The 17605-nt window shown below is 43.0% G+C and overlaps 1 protein-coding gene across 6 annotated transcripts in view; it reads right to left on the bottom strand.

Annotated features, from left to right (window-relative positions):
• LOC121283848 (NEDD4 family-interacting protein 1-like) overlaps positions 1–4277 on the bottom strand; it is a 185067-nt gene extending 180790 nt beyond the window's left edge. For all 6 annotated transcript variants that reach the window (XM_041198664.1, XM_041198656.1, XM_041198647.1 and 3 more), the window contains exons 1-2: positions 4156–4277; positions 3806–3893 (exon numbers count right to left, since the gene is read on the bottom strand). In XM_041198664.1, coding sequence (XP_041054598.1) covers positions 3806–3893; positions 4156–4194 — 127 coding nt within the window. In that variant the 5' untranslated portion in view covers positions 4195–4277. The remainder of the gene's footprint in view (positions 1–3805; positions 3894–4155) is intronic.
• Positions 4278–17605: the final 13328 nt, after the last annotated feature.

Genomic DNA, 17605 nt, shown 5'->3' with positions numbered 1-17605 from the left:
GATTTTCCAATGCCTGTTTAATGTGATTTTTTTCCAGTGCCTGTTTAAAGTGATTTTTTCCAATGCCTGTTTACTGTGATTTTCCAGTGCCTGTTTAATGTGATTTTTTCCAATGCCTGTTTACTGTGATTTTCCAATGCCTGTTTAATGTGATTTTTTTTCAGTGTCTGTTTAATGTGATTTTTTTCCAATGCCTGTTTACTGTGATTTTTGAGCACCTTTTTACTGCTGCAATCCTTTGTTCAGTGTTAGTGGTGCAGTGACCGTAAACCACACCCATAACTGCCTGCTATTTTCACCGGCACCAGCCTGCACCGCTGGGCCTCACTGCACCCCATATTGGGAGGGAATCCTCCCACAAGGCAGGTGAAATTTTCGCCACTAGGGTTGCAGTAGGTTCATGCGAATATTTATTTAATGTCAGCGGCAAGTGCCACCATTGACCAGAAAATTTGAGCCTTTAAGTTGCATTATCATGGGCTTAGTAGTGAATATAATTATCAGGCTAATCTGAATCTTTAGATACAAGCATTTTCAGTTACTTTATTCTGGTCAATGCACAGATTTATGAATGTGCCATATTGATAGGATAGACAGAAAAAACTATTTTTATTGGTGGTGAAGTCTAAGACCAGGGGACATAGGCCTGGCTCTATTTTTTTATACGTTTCAGGAGTGAAATATTAGAAAACTTTTACACACAAAGGATGATAAATGTTTGGAACTCTCTTCCACAAATGGCAATTGCTATGAGATCAAGTGTTAATCTTAAATCTGAGACGGATAAACTTTTGTTAACCAAAGGTATTATGGGAAACGGGGCCAAGGCAAGTATAGGAGTTAGGTTACAGATCTGAATGGAGGAGCCAGCAAGGGTTGAGGAACTGAATGGCCTACTCCTGAACCTATGTTCCTACTTGGCTTTTAAGACAGCACATAAATGTTTTGAAAAAAACCAAGTGAATGCTTTTCCTGGCTCTGAGGTGGCAGGCTTGGAGGCCAGAAAATGCAGTCCTGCCATTGGGAAAGTTTCCCAGCAGTGGGATCAGATGCTGAGCAGCTGCCGGCCTAATTGGAGGCAGACAGCCAATTTTAATATCTAGCAACACTATCAGGTTCAATCCTTTGTTCCAGCCAGCATGTTGCTTAATTCAAGCAGCCTCCCTGAGGCAGCCTGAGGGGACAGGAGAGCAAGAAGCACCTCGGCAGTGCTCACCTCTTTTGGTGGGGCTGCCCGAGGGTCTGGAGCAGCAGGCTCTCTGTTTGGGCCAGTAGCATTAGGACACACCGTCCTTAATTGGGTGGTAAGTCTGAAAGTGGACAATTAGGAGGCCACCACTGGAAAGAATACTGAGTTGGTCCCACTGTTGACAAGTGCAGGCTCAGGACTCCCATCGTTCTAACACCAATGTCCTGAAACCTGTGGTAAAATCCTGCCCCAAGCAGCGTTTATAGTACTATAAAGCCAGCAGAACAGATAAATCTGCTGAAGTTACAACCCACAGGCAGTTCCTTTCATCCCGGTGTGGATAAGTTGAGACAATTTACTGATGCTTACTGAAGATTTTCACTGCTGTTGGCGTTTATCTTTCACTAACATTTGTGATGTCATATGGAGGCACCCTTCATACTTCTAGAAATGCTGGGTTATCAGGCTGAGGTCCGAGCGTAAGGCCAGGCTGATAATAATAATTAGGTAGTACTCATGTTTGCATGTTTAATATTAAAAGAATTTAATTAACAATTGCATTTCTTCAGAATTTCACTCGTAGTGCATCTATATGACCCACTGATGATAAACATGCCAGAAGTTCTACTTTGGTATAAATTACTGGGATAATCCCAGTAAAACCTGCACTGTATTAACTATCAGCAGAAAGCTGGGAAGATAGAGGGTAGAGTAAGCCTGCCACCTGCTCATTCTTGCTACAGGAGGCCTGAGCCAATTAGAGACCTGGGGTTATTTCTAAAATTGTTGGCTTATAGCTACCTTTGCCATTTCTAATGTTTAATTCTTAATTTAGCGCTTGTGATGCAAAATTGGCAGCTTGCCAGTTTTCAAGCCTGCATGCTATTCTCTTCTCAGGGTCTGCATGATTCCAATTTTTATTGTTTATGCATACCACCAAGAAGAACTCATAATGTTTGTGCTCTTCCCCCATTTAATGCTCAATGTCTATGTTTTACAGATTTTGTTATGTTTCCAATAAGTTGCTTGCCCATTTAGTGCTTCATTATGATACATCTACAGAGTGCTCACACCTATCTTATTCTTACTCAAAGTGGCTAATCCCTTGAAATAGTCAGTGAATATTGTTATCATAATAAATTCCATGACAAGCTTATGCTTTAATATTCAGTAAATATAAGTGCCTCCCATTTCTATTCTGGGCTCAATTGAACCCTGGATCTCAGGTAGCAGACTACTATCCTAACCTTTAACACTGTCTTGTATTTCTGGAAAGAGATTTAAAAAGTTAAACACAGGCTTGTAAACACAGGATATCAATTTAATAATAATTAATACAGGGCCATCTGTTGCTTGTTCCATGCTGTTCTTTCACACAATGCTACCCTTGTTCTGCGATAATCACATTCTGCTTTCTTACCTTTCCACCACTTTAGCACCTTTTTTAGCACTAACCACTACCATTAACAATCCCTTTGTCCTTTAGTTCATGAAAACTTTGTCAATCTCTCCTTTGTCCCCACCTATCGCTGGCCTTCTATCCAACTCCACCTTCACCACCCCCCGCCCCCATCCCACCCCCCACGCACCCCCCCCCCCACCCCCCCACCCCAAACAGTATAAATTTCATCACATTTCCACATCTCTTCAGCTCTAAAGAAGTGTCATACAGACTCAAAACATTAACTCTGTTTTTCCCTCTCCACAGATGCTGTCAGACCTGCTGAGTTTTTCCAGCATTTTCAGTTTTTGTTTTAGTTTTTGTCCAAATATGCTTCCGTGAATGGCCTGGACCATTCCAATTGTCTATTTCCTTTTTTCTTCTCTCTTGACTCAAAATATATATTTGCTATTATCAGAATTATTACTTCAATGAGTTATTGAATACATCAACAAATGGGAGTTGTTATAACATGAACAGAGGGGCATGGTATTTTCTATGATCTTGGTGCACCAACTGTGAATGTTAATTCAGTCGTCCCTTGTAGTAACTTTTTAACATTGGCTATAAATTAGATTTTCCATTGAAAAATTCTACAGAAATAGAGAGAAATAAAGGTCATGACAAAGGCTGTGTCCGTCTGACATTTTTTTAGTGATTCTGAAAATGACAATCCTTCAATAAAATGCCTTTTCGATGCTTTTCACTTATGCTCATGTTCACTCTGCCATTTTTGAAAAATCTTCATGCCTTCAAGCAACTTTCTATGAATGGCAGACCATGTGAAACATGTGCATTTGAATGAAGACTTTAGTAGGAACTCAGAAATAATAATAAGGGAAGTTGAAAGATAACTTTAAAGCTGCCAGTCTTCATGTTGAACTGGGTGCTGTTCACTGAATGCAAAGCTTTGAGTAAAATGTCTCATGGATAATACAACTGAACTGTATTATCTCATATTTAAATTCCTAGCAATTGTCTAAATCTGTCAGTGAAATTAACTCAATAGTTTACTGTGATATATCATAGCAGAGGACATCAACAAATGTACTAAATACAGGATTTATGATTGGAGACTAGTGTTTCCAACATGTTTCCAACCACAAAGAGACCAATCAATTTGAAAATAGCTTTGACAATGAATTTCTGTGGGAATCAATTGAAGGTGAACTTACTGAAAAATGTCAACAGAAAAATCCCGTCATTTCCTAGGCTGAGCTGATTGCCATCATCGTAGCCATCTCCTAACGTGAAATCATCATCCTATTTTCATCAAAAAAACAAGCAAGTTATTGTGGAAGCTATTTCTCTCTCAGATGTCATTTTACACTCACAATCTGCCTACCTATCAGTTAATTTACTGCACACTGTTACCGTGTGAACAAATACTCCAAGTCTGCTTCTCTCCCTCCTACATCTATTTAAGCTGTACAGTAATTTAGAATTGTTGTGACATTTGTGTTCCATATGAGCTTTCAAATATGTATAGCTGGATTGCGAGCCAGCTTGCTAAAAAAAAACTCACATATTCGCAGAAGATAATTGGCTTTCCATTAAACTCCATCACCTAGAAGTCACCTTGTCAAGTTTCACATCATCTTTCTTCACTAGAGGAGGACAGCCATATTGGGTCGAACTAAGCTACATTATAATAGGGGGTGGAAAGCAGACGGACCAATAAAAATGGACCCCTCCCCCAAACTCATTTTCTAAGTCTCACAGCATTCAGTTCAGAACCCTGGAAAACATCCCTGTCATTAATCCACCCAGTAAGATACATCTGTCCCCTGCTAAGAATACACTGTCACTGAGAGAAACAAGTTATTTCAGGCACAGTAAAGTATAAGTACATCCACTCTCAGCAGTTGGATTCATTCCATGTCTGTACTGTTGAAGCTTTCGAACATGTTGCACTGATACCTGATACCGAAGCATCACGTGAGGCTGACTTGGATACAGTTGCTGAATTTTTGGCTTTGTTGTTTTATTCCAGCTCATTTTGACAGCAAAGGATATTAATGGGAAATAGGGGGGAAAAATGATCAAATACAGATTTTTCTTTAAATATTTTATCAAAGAGAATGCATGGAAATCCATTTAAATCTATCACAGATTTCCTACAATTTATTCTACACATTAAATGAGTATGTGGTACTGAAGGACATATTGATCTTATGTGTGGTGTAGTATGAAAACTTATGACTTGGAAACAAATTATTGGTATATTCCCAAAAACATATCAGGGTTTATACTGGCAGGATTCCATTAGTTAATAATGAGGTGCTGTACAATGATGACCTATCTAGGTTAACATTGTGAAGTTGATCATCATTGCTAACCAAGAATTTAAATATGCACTATGCATGTGTATTCTAAAGCTCTAATTTTACAAGAAATACAAAAAGTTGTCTTATGGTGAATGCTGCAGATGCACCAATACTGCAACTCAAGGAACAGGCCACACTGTAGTTTGTCAGTCCCTGCTCCTAATTTGTTTAGGCTTTGGCATTTGATAAGCTTGTCCACGGAGTTTGGTCAGTGACACACTTGGGAGGACAACAGCTCTTGATGGGATGCGGCTCAGCTTTAAATTAAAAATTGTGGTGGCGGCCAAATGGCACAGCAGATATTTATTTTCGTTCATGGGATCAGCATCACTGGCAAAGCCAGCATTTATTGCCCATTCCTAACTGCCCTTGAGAAGGTGGTGGTAAGCCACCTTCTTGAACCGCTGCAGTCCATGTGGTGTAGGTACACTCACGGTGTTGTTAGGGAGAAAGTTCCAGCATTTGACTCAGTGACAGTGAAGGAACTGAACAGCAATATAGTTCCAAGTCAGAATGGTGTGTGGCTTGGAGTCAAACTTCCAGGTGGTGGTGTTCCCATGTGTCTGCTGCCCTTCTCCCTCTTGATTGGAGTGGTCGTGGGTTTGGAAGGTGCTGGCTAAGGCACTTGGTGAGTTACTGCAGTGCATCTTGTAGATGGTACACACTGCTGCCACCGTGCATCGGTGGTGGAGGGAGTGAATGTTTGTGGGTGGGGTGCAATCAAGTGGGCTGCTTTGTCTAGGATGGTGTCAAGCTTCTTGTGTTTTGCTAGAGCTCCTCGATGCCACCCTCGGTAAAATGCTGCCTTGATGTCAAGGGCAGTCACTCTCACCTTTTGCAGGATGAAGCATGAGTGGCCATATTTCAGGCTGAAATTCAAGGCCGTGGAGTCAAGGCCACTTTCCTGTTGCACCTCAGCACTCTTATGACTTTGTGCAAAAACAGAGTGAAGGAACTCTGAAAACCCCTTTCACCAGTGGAAGCAACCTGAGCTTCCAATGAACACTGTAGGAGCTGTCAGGGGAGGGTCCACAATGGTTGCTGCCATTATTGGGTCAATGGTCCATGTTGGACGGAAAGGCCTCCATGTGCGAATCCTCGACAGACATTGGAGCTGGACTTCTCAATGCCCTGTGACGTTGTGCATAAGCTCACTGGCAGGCTACTACTCTCTTTTGGTGCATACCTGTGAGTATTCATCTGTAGCCTGGGCCCACACTGAGATCTGGTCTGTTGGGATCGAGTCATGCTGCATCTTCGAAAAGACTGGTTTCTTCTTCTTTTATTGATGAAGGGACATCCACATTATCATCACCTGAAATGAAAGTGAAGGTCAAGGGTTTACTTTTAATGTGAAAGGAAGAGGATTGAAGTTAAATTGTTGGTAAAAGCAGCTGCACTTTGTTTCACAGACTGTGTAGGGTAAGAAGGGAAAAAGAGGGTAAGATGTGCAGAAGCCCTCCATGATATTTCCTGTGGTGTGGCCCTGACTATCCCCCTGTCCATAAAGGCCATCACGTTTTCTTCTATAGGGGACAAGGTGCACGGATGGGCTTGGTTCCTCTGTTGGCAGCTTCCTGTCTCAAGTGGCAGGTGACTTCTTTTTGCAAGGAAGAAAGGAGTGCATTGGTGGCAGCCTTCTGGGTGTTTAGAGAAAATGCTCATCATTGGGAAATGGCTGGCATGCAGGTGTGAGATGTGGGGTGTGAGAGTTGCAATCATCGCTAGTCTGCCGAGAGGGAGGTATCATTTAATGTGATGTAGTGATTGTGGGACAATGAAGGAAAGTGGTGGTTGGGGAGCATTGTAATCAGTGACGCTTGAGGTGGTGAAGATGTCAACAGATTAAGCGAGCGGTGTTGTTACATTGACAACTCTGGTGAGGCCATTGAATTTATTTTGTCATTGTAGCCTTGTCCTTGGACCCCAGCTCCTGGCATTGATCACTTCGCACAAGTGACTAACTTGTTGCCTGGAGGATCTTTCTGCCCATGAAGAGGAGGGGATCTCTCTTCCTGTCCACTCCCTGCAGGAGTGGCTCCAAGACAGCCTGAGAGCAACAGGTGATAGCATAGTGGTATTGTCGTTGGACTAGTAATCCAGAGACCCGGGATAATGCTCAGGGGACTGGGATCCGAATTCCAGCACGACAGTTGGTGGAATTTGAATTCAATTTAAAAAATCTGGAATTAAAAGTCTAATGATGACAAATGTTGTAAAAATCCATCTGGTTCACTAATGCCTTTTAGGGAAGGAAAACTGTCATCCTTACCTGGTCCAGCCTACATGTGACTCCACAGCAATGTTGTTGACTCTTAAATGCCCTTTGAAAGTCACTTTGTGGTATTTACCGCTCCAAAGTCACAAAAACGAATTAAACTGGACGGTCCACCCGACATCAGCCTAAACAGTGGAAATAGCAATGGCAATCTCAGTCCTGTTGACCCTGCAAAGTCCTCCTTACTAACATCTGGGCTAGTGCCAAAATTGGGAGAACTGTCTTCACAGATGAGTCAAGCAACAGCCTGACATAACCTCATGGAATCATATCTTACAGATCATGTCCTAGACACCACCACCACCATCCCTGGGTATGTCCTGTCCCACCAGCAGGACAGACCCAGCAGAGGTGGTGGCACAGTGATATACAGTAAGGAGGGAGTTGCCCTGGGAGACCTCAACAGCGACTCAGGACCCCATGAAGTCTCATAGCATCAGGTCAAACATGGGCAAGAAAACCTCCTGCTGATTGTCAAGTACCGCCCTCACTCAGCTGATGAATCAGTGCTCCTCCATGTTGAAAACCACTTGGAGGAAGCATTGAGGTTGGCAAGGGCATAGAATGTACTCTGGGTGGGGGACTTCAAATCCATCACCGAGGGTGGCTCAGTAGCACCACTACTGACCAAGCTGGCCGAGTCCTAAATGACATAACTGTTAGACTGGGTCTGCGGCAGATGGTGAAGGAAACAACAAGAGGGAAAAACATATTTGATCTCACCCTCACTAACCTGACTGCCGTAGATGCATTTGTCCATGATGGCATCAGTATGAGTGACCACCACACAATTGTTGTGGAGACAAAGTCCCACCTTCACATTGAGGATACCCTCCATCATGTTGTGTGGCACTACCACCATGCTAAATGGGATGAATTTTGAACAGATCTAGCAACTCAAGACTGGGCATCAACGAGGCGCTGTGGGCCATCAGCAGCAGCAGAATTGTACTCAAACACAATCTACAACCTCATGGCCCAGCATATCCCCCACTCCACCATTACCGTCAAGCCAGGGGACTAACTCTGTTCAATGAAGAATGCAGGAGGGCATGCCAGGAGCAGCACCAATCATACTTAAAAATGAAGTATCAACCTGGTGAAGCTATAACATTGGACTACTTGCATGCCAAACAGCATAAGCAGCAAATGATAGCATTAAGTGATCCCATAACCAACGGATCAGATCTAAACTCTGCAGCCCTGCCACATCCAGTTATGAATGGTGGTGGACAATTAAACAACTCACTGGAGAAGGAGGCTCCACAAATATCCCTATCCTCAATGATGGGGGTACCCAGCACATCAGTGCAAAAGATATGCTGAAGCATTTGCTACAATCTTCAGCCAGGAGTGCTGAGTGGATGCTCCATCTCGGCCTCCTCCAGAGGTCACTAGCATCACAGATGTCTTCAGCTAATTCGATTCGCTCCATGTTACTGCCAAGTCTATGGGCCCTGAAAATATTCTGGCAATAGTACTGAACACCTGTGCTCTAGAACTAGCTGCGCGCCCAAGTCAAACTGTTCCAATCCAGCTATAACACTGGCATCTACCCGGCTACGTGGAAAATTGCCCAGGTATGTCATGTACACTAAAAGCAGGACAAATCCAACCCGGCCACTTACCACCCCATCAGTCAACTCTTGGTCATCTGTAAAGTATTGGAAGGGGTCATCAACAGTGCTATCAAACAGCACTTACTTAGCACTAGCCTGTTCATTGACGCTCAGTTTGGGTTCTGCCAGGGTCATTCAACTCCTGACCTCACTACAGCCTTGGTTCAAACATGGACAAAAGAGTTGAACTCCTGAGGTGAGGTGAGAGTGACTGCCCTTGACATCAAGGCACCAATTGACAGCTTGTGGCATCAAGGAACCCTAGCAAAACTGGATTCAATAGGAATCGGGGGAAAATCCTCCACTGTTTGGAATCATACATAGCACAAAGGAAGATGGTTGTGATTGTTGGAGGTCAGTCATCTCAGCTCCAGGACATCACTGCAGGAGTTCCTCAGGGTAGTGTCCCTGGCCCAACCATCTTCAGCTGCTTCATCAATGACCTTCCTTCCATCATAAGGTCAGAAGTGGGAATGTTCGCTGATGATTGTACAATGCTCAGCACCATTTGCTACTCCTCAGATACTGAAGCAGTCCATGTCCAAATGCAGAAAGACCTGGACGATATCCATTTTTTCTCTCTTTTCCTTAAATGGTCCACATGTTTATGGATCATCCGACCTTCCACCTTCACATGATAAAATAGAGGTCCAGTCACCGCACTTATTTCACCCGGTAACCACTTTGGTCCCTTCCCAAAATTTTTCAAGTAAACCGGCTCTCCCACAGTAAATTTCCTCTCATGACTATGCCAGTCATGACTGGTTTTCTGGCTTCCCTGACCCTTTCCGCCTACCCTTCTAAATTCGACATTATTAAGCTCAATCTCTTCCTGAGATGGCGTTTCAACAATAACTCCACAGGTGTGACACCTATTGTTGTGTGAGGGATGGTCCTGTAATGAAAAAGAAAGCGTACTAGCTAGGTTGCCAAGGAATCACTAGTTAGCTTTTTCATGCCTGCCTTGAACATTTAAACTGCCCTTTCTGCCTGTCTATTTGAGGAAGGGTGATACGGTGCAGTTTTCACATGAGTGATACCATTGAAGCTGATAAACGGTTGAAACTCAGCACTTATAAATGCCTTGCCATTGTCAGAAATGAATACTTCTGGTAGTCTGTGAATGGCAAAACTCTGATGTAGTTTCTCAATTGTAGGGCCGAAGTTGGTGACGTCACCTCATATACGTCCAACCATTTTGAATGGGCATTGACAATGAGCAGAAACATTATTCCCAGGAGAGGTCCAACGTAGTCAATGTGTAACCACACCTAGGGTCTACCTGACTACTTCCAAGGCTGTAATGGAGCTGTCACTGGCAACTCCTGCAGTTGCTGACATAGCACACAATGCTTTTCTAAACTCTATTTTGCCATCCATCCCAGGCCATCATAGATAGTTCTGTGCTGTGGTCTTTATTCCAGAAATTCTTGGATGGGCACTGTGCAGTTCAATTAAAAGTGGCTCCCTTCCCTTTGGAGGAACTATCACTTGTGATACCCACAATAAGGTGCCATCCTGGCTGGTTATTTCATGTCTTCTGTTGCAGTATGGTTTCATTTCATCAGATGGTTTCATTTCATTTCATCAGATGGTTTCATTTCATCAGATACAGGCTCCTGTGACCAACCATGTAGCACTTGTTCTCATACCTGAGATAGGACTGGGTCCCGACCTGTCCAGTCTCTGATCAGTTGAGCACATACCGGCGAGGAATCTAAGAAATTTAACAGTAAAACAGTAAAACAAGTTCCTGTGGAACTGGGACATGCTCATCATTTTCTTGTAAAGGCAAACGTAATTTTCTTGTAAGGCATCATTTCCTTGTAAGGCATCATTTTCTTGTAAAGGCAAACAACTAAGGGCGTCTGCGTTTTGATTGCCAGGACTATGCACGAAAGTATATTCATTCGCCAGAATTGAAGCCCATCATTGTATTCTTGCTGAGGCTATGGGTAGTATAGCCTTGTTCTCACGAAACAATCCTTGCAATTGTTTGTGGTCTGAAACAATTGTAAAATGGCATCCATGTACACACTGATAAAATTTCTTGGCACCAAAGATGATGGACAGGCCTTCTTTTCATATCTGCGAGTATCTCTTTTCCACTGTGGTGAGTGTTCTTGATACATACTCTATTGGCCATTCTGTGCCATCATCCATCCAATGAGTGAGCACTGCTCCCACTCCCTAGGAAGATGCATCACATGTCAGCACCAATTCTTTCTCCTGGTCATAATACGCTAATAGATTGGGCAAGTGCAACAATTATTTCACCTTTATGAAAGCTTCTTCCTTGGGTGCCTCCCAAGACTAGCGCTGCATCATTTTGATTATAGAATGCAGGGGGGCCAGCACTGTAGACAAATTGGGTAAGAACCGCCCATGATAGTTGATCATTCCTAGGAATGATTTGAGCTCTGAAGCATTCTTTGATGTTGGTACTTCTCTTATGGCTCTCACTTTCTCCTCAACCAGGTGGAGGCCCTGTGAATCTCCCCAGTGACCCAAATAGATTACCTCCCTTGTTTGGAATGTGCACTTTCGTTTTTTTAAACGCACTCCAGCTTGCAAGAAACATTTTAAGACTCATCCTTCATAGCACTGACTTTAATCTCAGCCTTCTTTTTGACTTCACTGTTGGTCAGACTTCTCTCAGATTCAAGCTCAACTTGTCTGAGCTCAGTGGCTGAGTCTCCCAAAATTTCATTATCTGTCTCCTTCTTGGGAAATTCTGCAATTTTGCTTCCAAAGCTTCTTTGGCTTCATTATAGCTGATTCTTCAGCTCTTTGCTAGACAGCTAGCTTCACTGAGCTGTCACTGCCTTGGAGTTTATCTGAGCTCCTGTCTCCTGGTTGTATCCAGGCATACACGACTCCCAGGGCTTCTTGTGAGCCCTCTCCGATTACTTGGGCGACCCTGAGCCCTCTCTGATTACGCGGGCTTCCCCGAGTCCTCTTCAATCACCAGAACTTCTCCTGAGCCCTCTTTGTGTTTCTTCTACTGTGCTTCCATTCTGCTGTTTGAGACAGCCTTCATTTCTTCATGTAGCTGAATGGTTACACATTTCTTTTGCATTTGATCTTGAAGGACAATCAACTGTTTGATTTCTTGCTGCCTTCCACAGAGTTGCCCTCTCTCTGGGGTCTCTTATTCCCTTCAGCAGAGCTGCCCTCTCTCTGGGGTCTCTTGTTCCCTTCCGCAGAGTTGCCCTCTCTCTGGGGTCTCTTGTTCCCTTCCGCAGAGTTGCCCTCTCTCTGGGGTCTCCTGCTGCCTTCCGCAGAGTTGCCCTCTCTCTGGGGTCTCTTGTTCCCTTCCGCAGAGTTGCCCTCTCTCTGGGGTCTATTGTTCCTTTCGGCAGAGTTGCCTTCTCTCCCTGGGATTTCTTGTTTCCATCAGCAGAGTTGCCCTCTCTCTGGGGTCTATTGTTCCTTTCGGCAGAGTTGCCTTCTCTCCCTGGGATTTCTTGTTTCCATCAGCAGAGTTGCCCTCTCTCTGGGGTCTATTGTTCCTTTTGGCAGAGTTGCCCTCTCTCTCTGGGATTTCTTGTTTCCTTCAGCAGACTTGCCCTCTCTCTGGTGTCTCTTCTAATTTTCTGTCCATAGTTATTTTCCTTGTATTTACCACCTTAAATGTTTTGCTGCTTTAAGAGCAGTCACCTTTTTTTAACTCGGGCTGTCTCTGCAGTTTTCAGCTTTTCAGTGCGATGTTTCCCGTGCTTTTTGAGTTTTGTTGGTGTCCCTGCTATCGTGGGCCTTCTTCTCTTTTAACTTTAGAAAACTTTGTTCCTGTTCGGAAAAAAAAACACAGCAGCGATTTCTTCCCCCTTTTCTGGGCAATTCTGCAGGGATTTTTCTCTTTTTTTAACTCCGCAGATTCTTTTGATGTTGGACGTCCTGCACTTTGGGAAACCCAGTGGCCTCATGGTCCAATGAAGCCATTTTTTTTGTTTAATTTTAAAACTGCTGCACTGCTTTCTGCTCTGCTTGCTGCTTTTTTTAACATGCAATTTGTGTGCCAGCTTCTCTAACCTACTGAGCCTGCGGGGCTGCTGCCTATTTTATAATATAGTTACAGGTTCTCTTTTTTTTTGGCTTCCCTCACCCATCTTGTGGATTCTCACTCAGAGGTCTTGCAATTTTGGTATTTTTTTTAAATACCAGGAGCGCTCCGGGAGATTTCTCAGCCATTTGGATCAGGGCCCATTTTTCTTTAACTTAAAGTGACAGCATACCTGGTGAGCATATCTTCCTTTCTTTTTAATTATCATAAATACTCACAATTTCCAGGCGAGTGGCAATGCCAATTTCATTCTACCTTGAGTTCTTTGGTTCAATCCTGTTTTATCCTTGTTGCCAGTTTGTTGCAGGGTGGCCGAGTGGTACTATTAGTCATAGAGTTGATCAGCAGACACTTTTTGGGTGGAAACATTAAGTTTATTTTTAATTTGCTCAGCAGCAACTAAACATGTGCTTTCAACTCCAACTCTATCCCTGCACTGACTGCTGAGGTAGCCCATGCTACTCTCCTATTGGTTACTACAGATCATGTAATTTTGCCGAACAAGTATTATTCTTAAAGGTACATTACACACTAAAAAAAACCATAATTACTACACTGTCCCTGGGCTAAGGAAAGAAATGTTTAGCCAAGGCTCCCTATTGATGATAAGAGTCCTATGGATCCGTATGATTCACTGTCTTCAAAAGGGGAATGAACGATTGTGGTGGACAAAGATGCAGGATTGAATTAGTTTTCACAAAAACAATCAGTTCTGAATTGTCTAAGAATCCGTGTAATTAGCATGTTACAATCATTAACCACAAATTCAACTTTGCACAAAGCTTTTCATACTGCAACATTTCTACTCTGATGTTCTTTGCACTGGTAAAGAAGGTTCCTTCCTTTTCTTCACAGGCATTTCAGAATTCCTTATAAATCTGTAAAGAGAAAATTGTGCTGATTCCAACAAGTGAGTATTTCGGTAGGAATCACACCTTCCAAGAATGTAGACTGAGAATTTGGGCCCACCCCCAAGATCTTTTATTTATTAAAATTAATGTAGGGAACATTGTGGAGATCTGCCTGTAACTTTGGATTTTTTTGATATGTGCACTGGAACAAGTTCGGTCCAAATGTCTACATACGTGCTGATTTTTTACATGCTCTTAAAATGGATGCAAAGTCAGTGGAATGTTATGTATGTGCCAGCCTGTAGTCCAAACCAAATTAAAATGATGCTGAAGAAATGCAGGTGCCAGACACCCCACTGTGGCCATGGTAACAGGATGTTAGCCGATTGTGGCAGGATGGCCGGCTTTTACTATTAATGATAGAGTTGATCTGCAGACACTTCTTGGGTGGAAACTTTAAGTTTATTTACAATATACTAAGCAGCAACTACACGTGTGCTTTCAACTCCAACTCTAACTCTACACCTAGGTAGCCCAGGCTACTATCCTGGTGGTTACTACAGACCATGTGATCTTCCTTAACAAGTATTATTCTTAAAGATACATTACACACTAAATAAAATCATAATTGCTACAACGACTCCTACACAGAGCCACTGAGAGGTTGGATTTGAGGCAGGGTAAGGATTTCCAGAAGAACCTCAAGCACACTGGCAGAGCTAGGGCTGGAGTTCTTTTGTGGGCCTAAAAGGAGTACTCCTGCTTCTTTGATTGTATCAATTAAGGGACATGCAGGTAGAAGGCATTGATTGGATGGTTACTCGAGCACATAGAAAGAGACTCTTACTGGCACTGAAATAGGGTGGAGTCAGGAGATATATACCTGTAGTGTTTCACTCTATGAATAAATCTATATGATGAAGAGTCATGTTAAACTCAAAACATTAACTCTTTATTTCTTGATATGCTGCCAGGCACGCTGAATTTTTCCAGTATTTTCAGTTTTTGTTTCTGTTTTTATTTCAGATTTCCAGCATCCACAGTATTTTGACTGGCTCTGGTTTCCTCCTCCACCAACTAGCTATCAGGACCATAATATTCTGGGCCCACAAAAATTAAAAATTGAAAATTTCCTGGGCCTTTATTGAGCATCCATGTGTCTTTAAGAATTGGTGGTTTGGATGCCCAGCGCCTAAGTACCACTCATTTGTACCCAAATTTTTCATTAGAGGTACTGCAACTCACAGAGGAACCAAATTTGTATATTAGTAGCGAACACGTGTTTCACACAGTAATTCTGAATGGTTAACGGTCTCCCAAGCCAATATGGTATCCAGCACTTTTCGGCATTGATTGGGTGTGGGAGATTATCAAGTGAAATTTGGTGGCCTAATATTGACACACCAGAAAATTTGGCTGGCCATGATTTGGATTGCTCTCCCATAGACGCTCTCCATTGGTCTGCTTTGGGCTGCATTAGAGTGCTTCAGATTGAGTTTGGTGAGAGAGGGGCTTAAAAGGGTTAATTTCTATCTAAAGTCTAATCTTTAATTTAGCAACTAACTAAAAGTTGCTCTTTGTGTTGGGAGAAGATGAGTTTTTTTTTAATCTAGTTTTTTTAAAGCAGGGGTTATATAGGCTCTGTTTGCAGCTGCAGCTAGTTAATTAGTTAATTGGTTAGAACAGGTTTTCAGAAGCTAGATTCAGACCAGCATAAAAGCAAGCCATCTACAGTACTGCTTTGCTTGGCCTAAATAGCCAAGTGGTTATGGTACTGGGATTATAACCCCAAGCTCAAGAGTTCAAATCTCACAATGGCAAACTATGAAACAATATAACTTCATCTGAAACAGATGGAAATGGGTTTGTACTCGAAAGAGTTACAGTACTGCTTTGGGCTGTGTTAGAGTTCTTCAGTTGGACTTTGGTGAGAGAGGGAGTTCACTGAAGAGTGAAGGAGGGATCCTTTCTTTTTCTACCTTTCCTCAATAAGAAGAGCAGTGGCCTTGTTAAGTAGGACCTGGTAAGTATTTCTTCTGTGCTTAATATTCTCTAAATTGAGGCAGTAAAACTAAAGGGAGTAAGTCATGGCAGGGCAGCTCAGCCAAGGGGAATGCTCCTCCTGTGTGATGAGGGAAGTCAGGGAGAATTCCAGTGTCCAAGGTGACCCTGTGTGCAGGGAATGTCTTTAGCTGCAGCTTATCTAAATTTGGGTTTCAGAGCTGGAGCTGTGGCTGGATTCACTGGAGCATCTGCACAGATGAGATCTTTGTGGAAAGCATGTATAGTGAGGTGGTCACACTGCAGGTGAAGAGTGCACAGACAGAAAGGAAATGGGTGACCACCAGACAGAGAAAAAGCACTAGGCATATGGTGTAGGAGTCCCTTAGGTCTAGTTCCCTCTCCAACAGGTTTTTCATTTTGGATACTGCTGGGGAGATGGTTTTGCAGGGGAATACAGTAAGATCCAAGTCTGTGGTACCATGAATGCTGCAGCTGCACAGTGGTGGGAGTGGGAGAGCAAAAATGATAGGGGATGCTATCATAAGGGGAACAGACAGACGTTGCTGTGGCTGCAGGCGTGATGCTGGCATGGTATGCTTCTTCCCTGGTGTCAGGATCAAGGCTGTCACTGAGCGGTGGCAGGGCATTCTGAAGTGGGAGAGTGAAAGCCAGAGGTTGTGATCCATACCAATGACATTGGTAAAAAGAGGGATGAGGTCCTGAAAGCAGAATATAGGGAGCAAGAAAATAAATTTAAAAGTAGGACCTCAAAGGTAGTAATCTCAGGATGACTCCCAGTGCCATCTGCGAGCAAGATCAGGAATAAGAATAGACCAGATAAATGTGTGGCTGGTGAGATGGTGTAGGAGTGAGGGATTTAGATTCCTGAGGCATTTGGACTGATCCTGGGGAAGATGTGACCTGTGCAAGCTAGACAGTTTGCACCCCAGCAGGACCAATATCCTTGCAGGAGCATTCACTAGTGCTGTGGGGGAGGGTTTAAACTAGATTGGCAGGAGGATGGGAACCTGAGCGAGGGGGACACAAGAGAGGGAAACAAAGATAGGAATGAAAGACAGAAAAGTAGAAAGCAAAAGTGGAAGGCAGAGGAAACAAGGGCTGGCAGCAAATAAGGCCATAGTACAAATAAAATGTTTAAAGGACAAGTCTAAAGGCACTATATCCGAATGCATGGACCATTCGCAATAAGGTAGACAAATTAACAGCGCAAATAGATATAAACAGGTATGATATGATTGTGATTACACAGACATGGCTGCAAGGTGACCAAGGCTGGGAACTGAATATCCAATAGTACTCGACATTTATTTAGGATGAACAGGCAAATGGAAAAAGGAAGTGGTGTGGCATTGTTAGTTAAAGATGAAATCAGTGTGATAGTGAGGGAGGATATTAGCTCAGAAATTCTAGATGTTGAATCAGTCTGGCTGGATCTAAGAAGCAACAAGGGGCAAAAACATTAGTGGGAGTTGTCTACAGGCCCCCAAAGAGCAGTGATAATGTAGGGAGTGACATTAAATAGGAAATTAGAAATGCATGTAACAAGGTTGCCACAGTAATCATGGGTGACTTTAATCTACATATAGCATTATTGCTAATTTGATTTGCCCAGTCTATGATGGATGAATTCCTGGAGTGTGTTTGAAATGGTTTTTTAGATCAGTGCATCAAGGAACCAACTAGGGAATAGGCTATCCTAGATTTGGTATTGTGCAATGAGAAGGGGTTAATTAATAATCTTATTGTGTGGTGTCCTTTAGGGAACAGTGACCATAGCAGGATAGAATTCTCCATTAGGATGGAAAGTGAAGT

This window comes from Carcharodon carcharias, chromosome 1 (genome assembly GCF_017639515.1).
Source record: "Carcharodon carcharias isolate sCarCar2 chromosome 1, sCarCar2.pri, whole genome shotgun sequence".
Lineage (NCBI taxonomy): Eukaryota > Metazoa > Chordata > Chondrichthyes > Lamniformes > Lamnidae > Carcharodon > Carcharodon carcharias.
The sequence above is the reverse complement of the archived record's forward strand: the minus strand, read 5'-3'. Positions and strand labels throughout refer to the sequence as shown.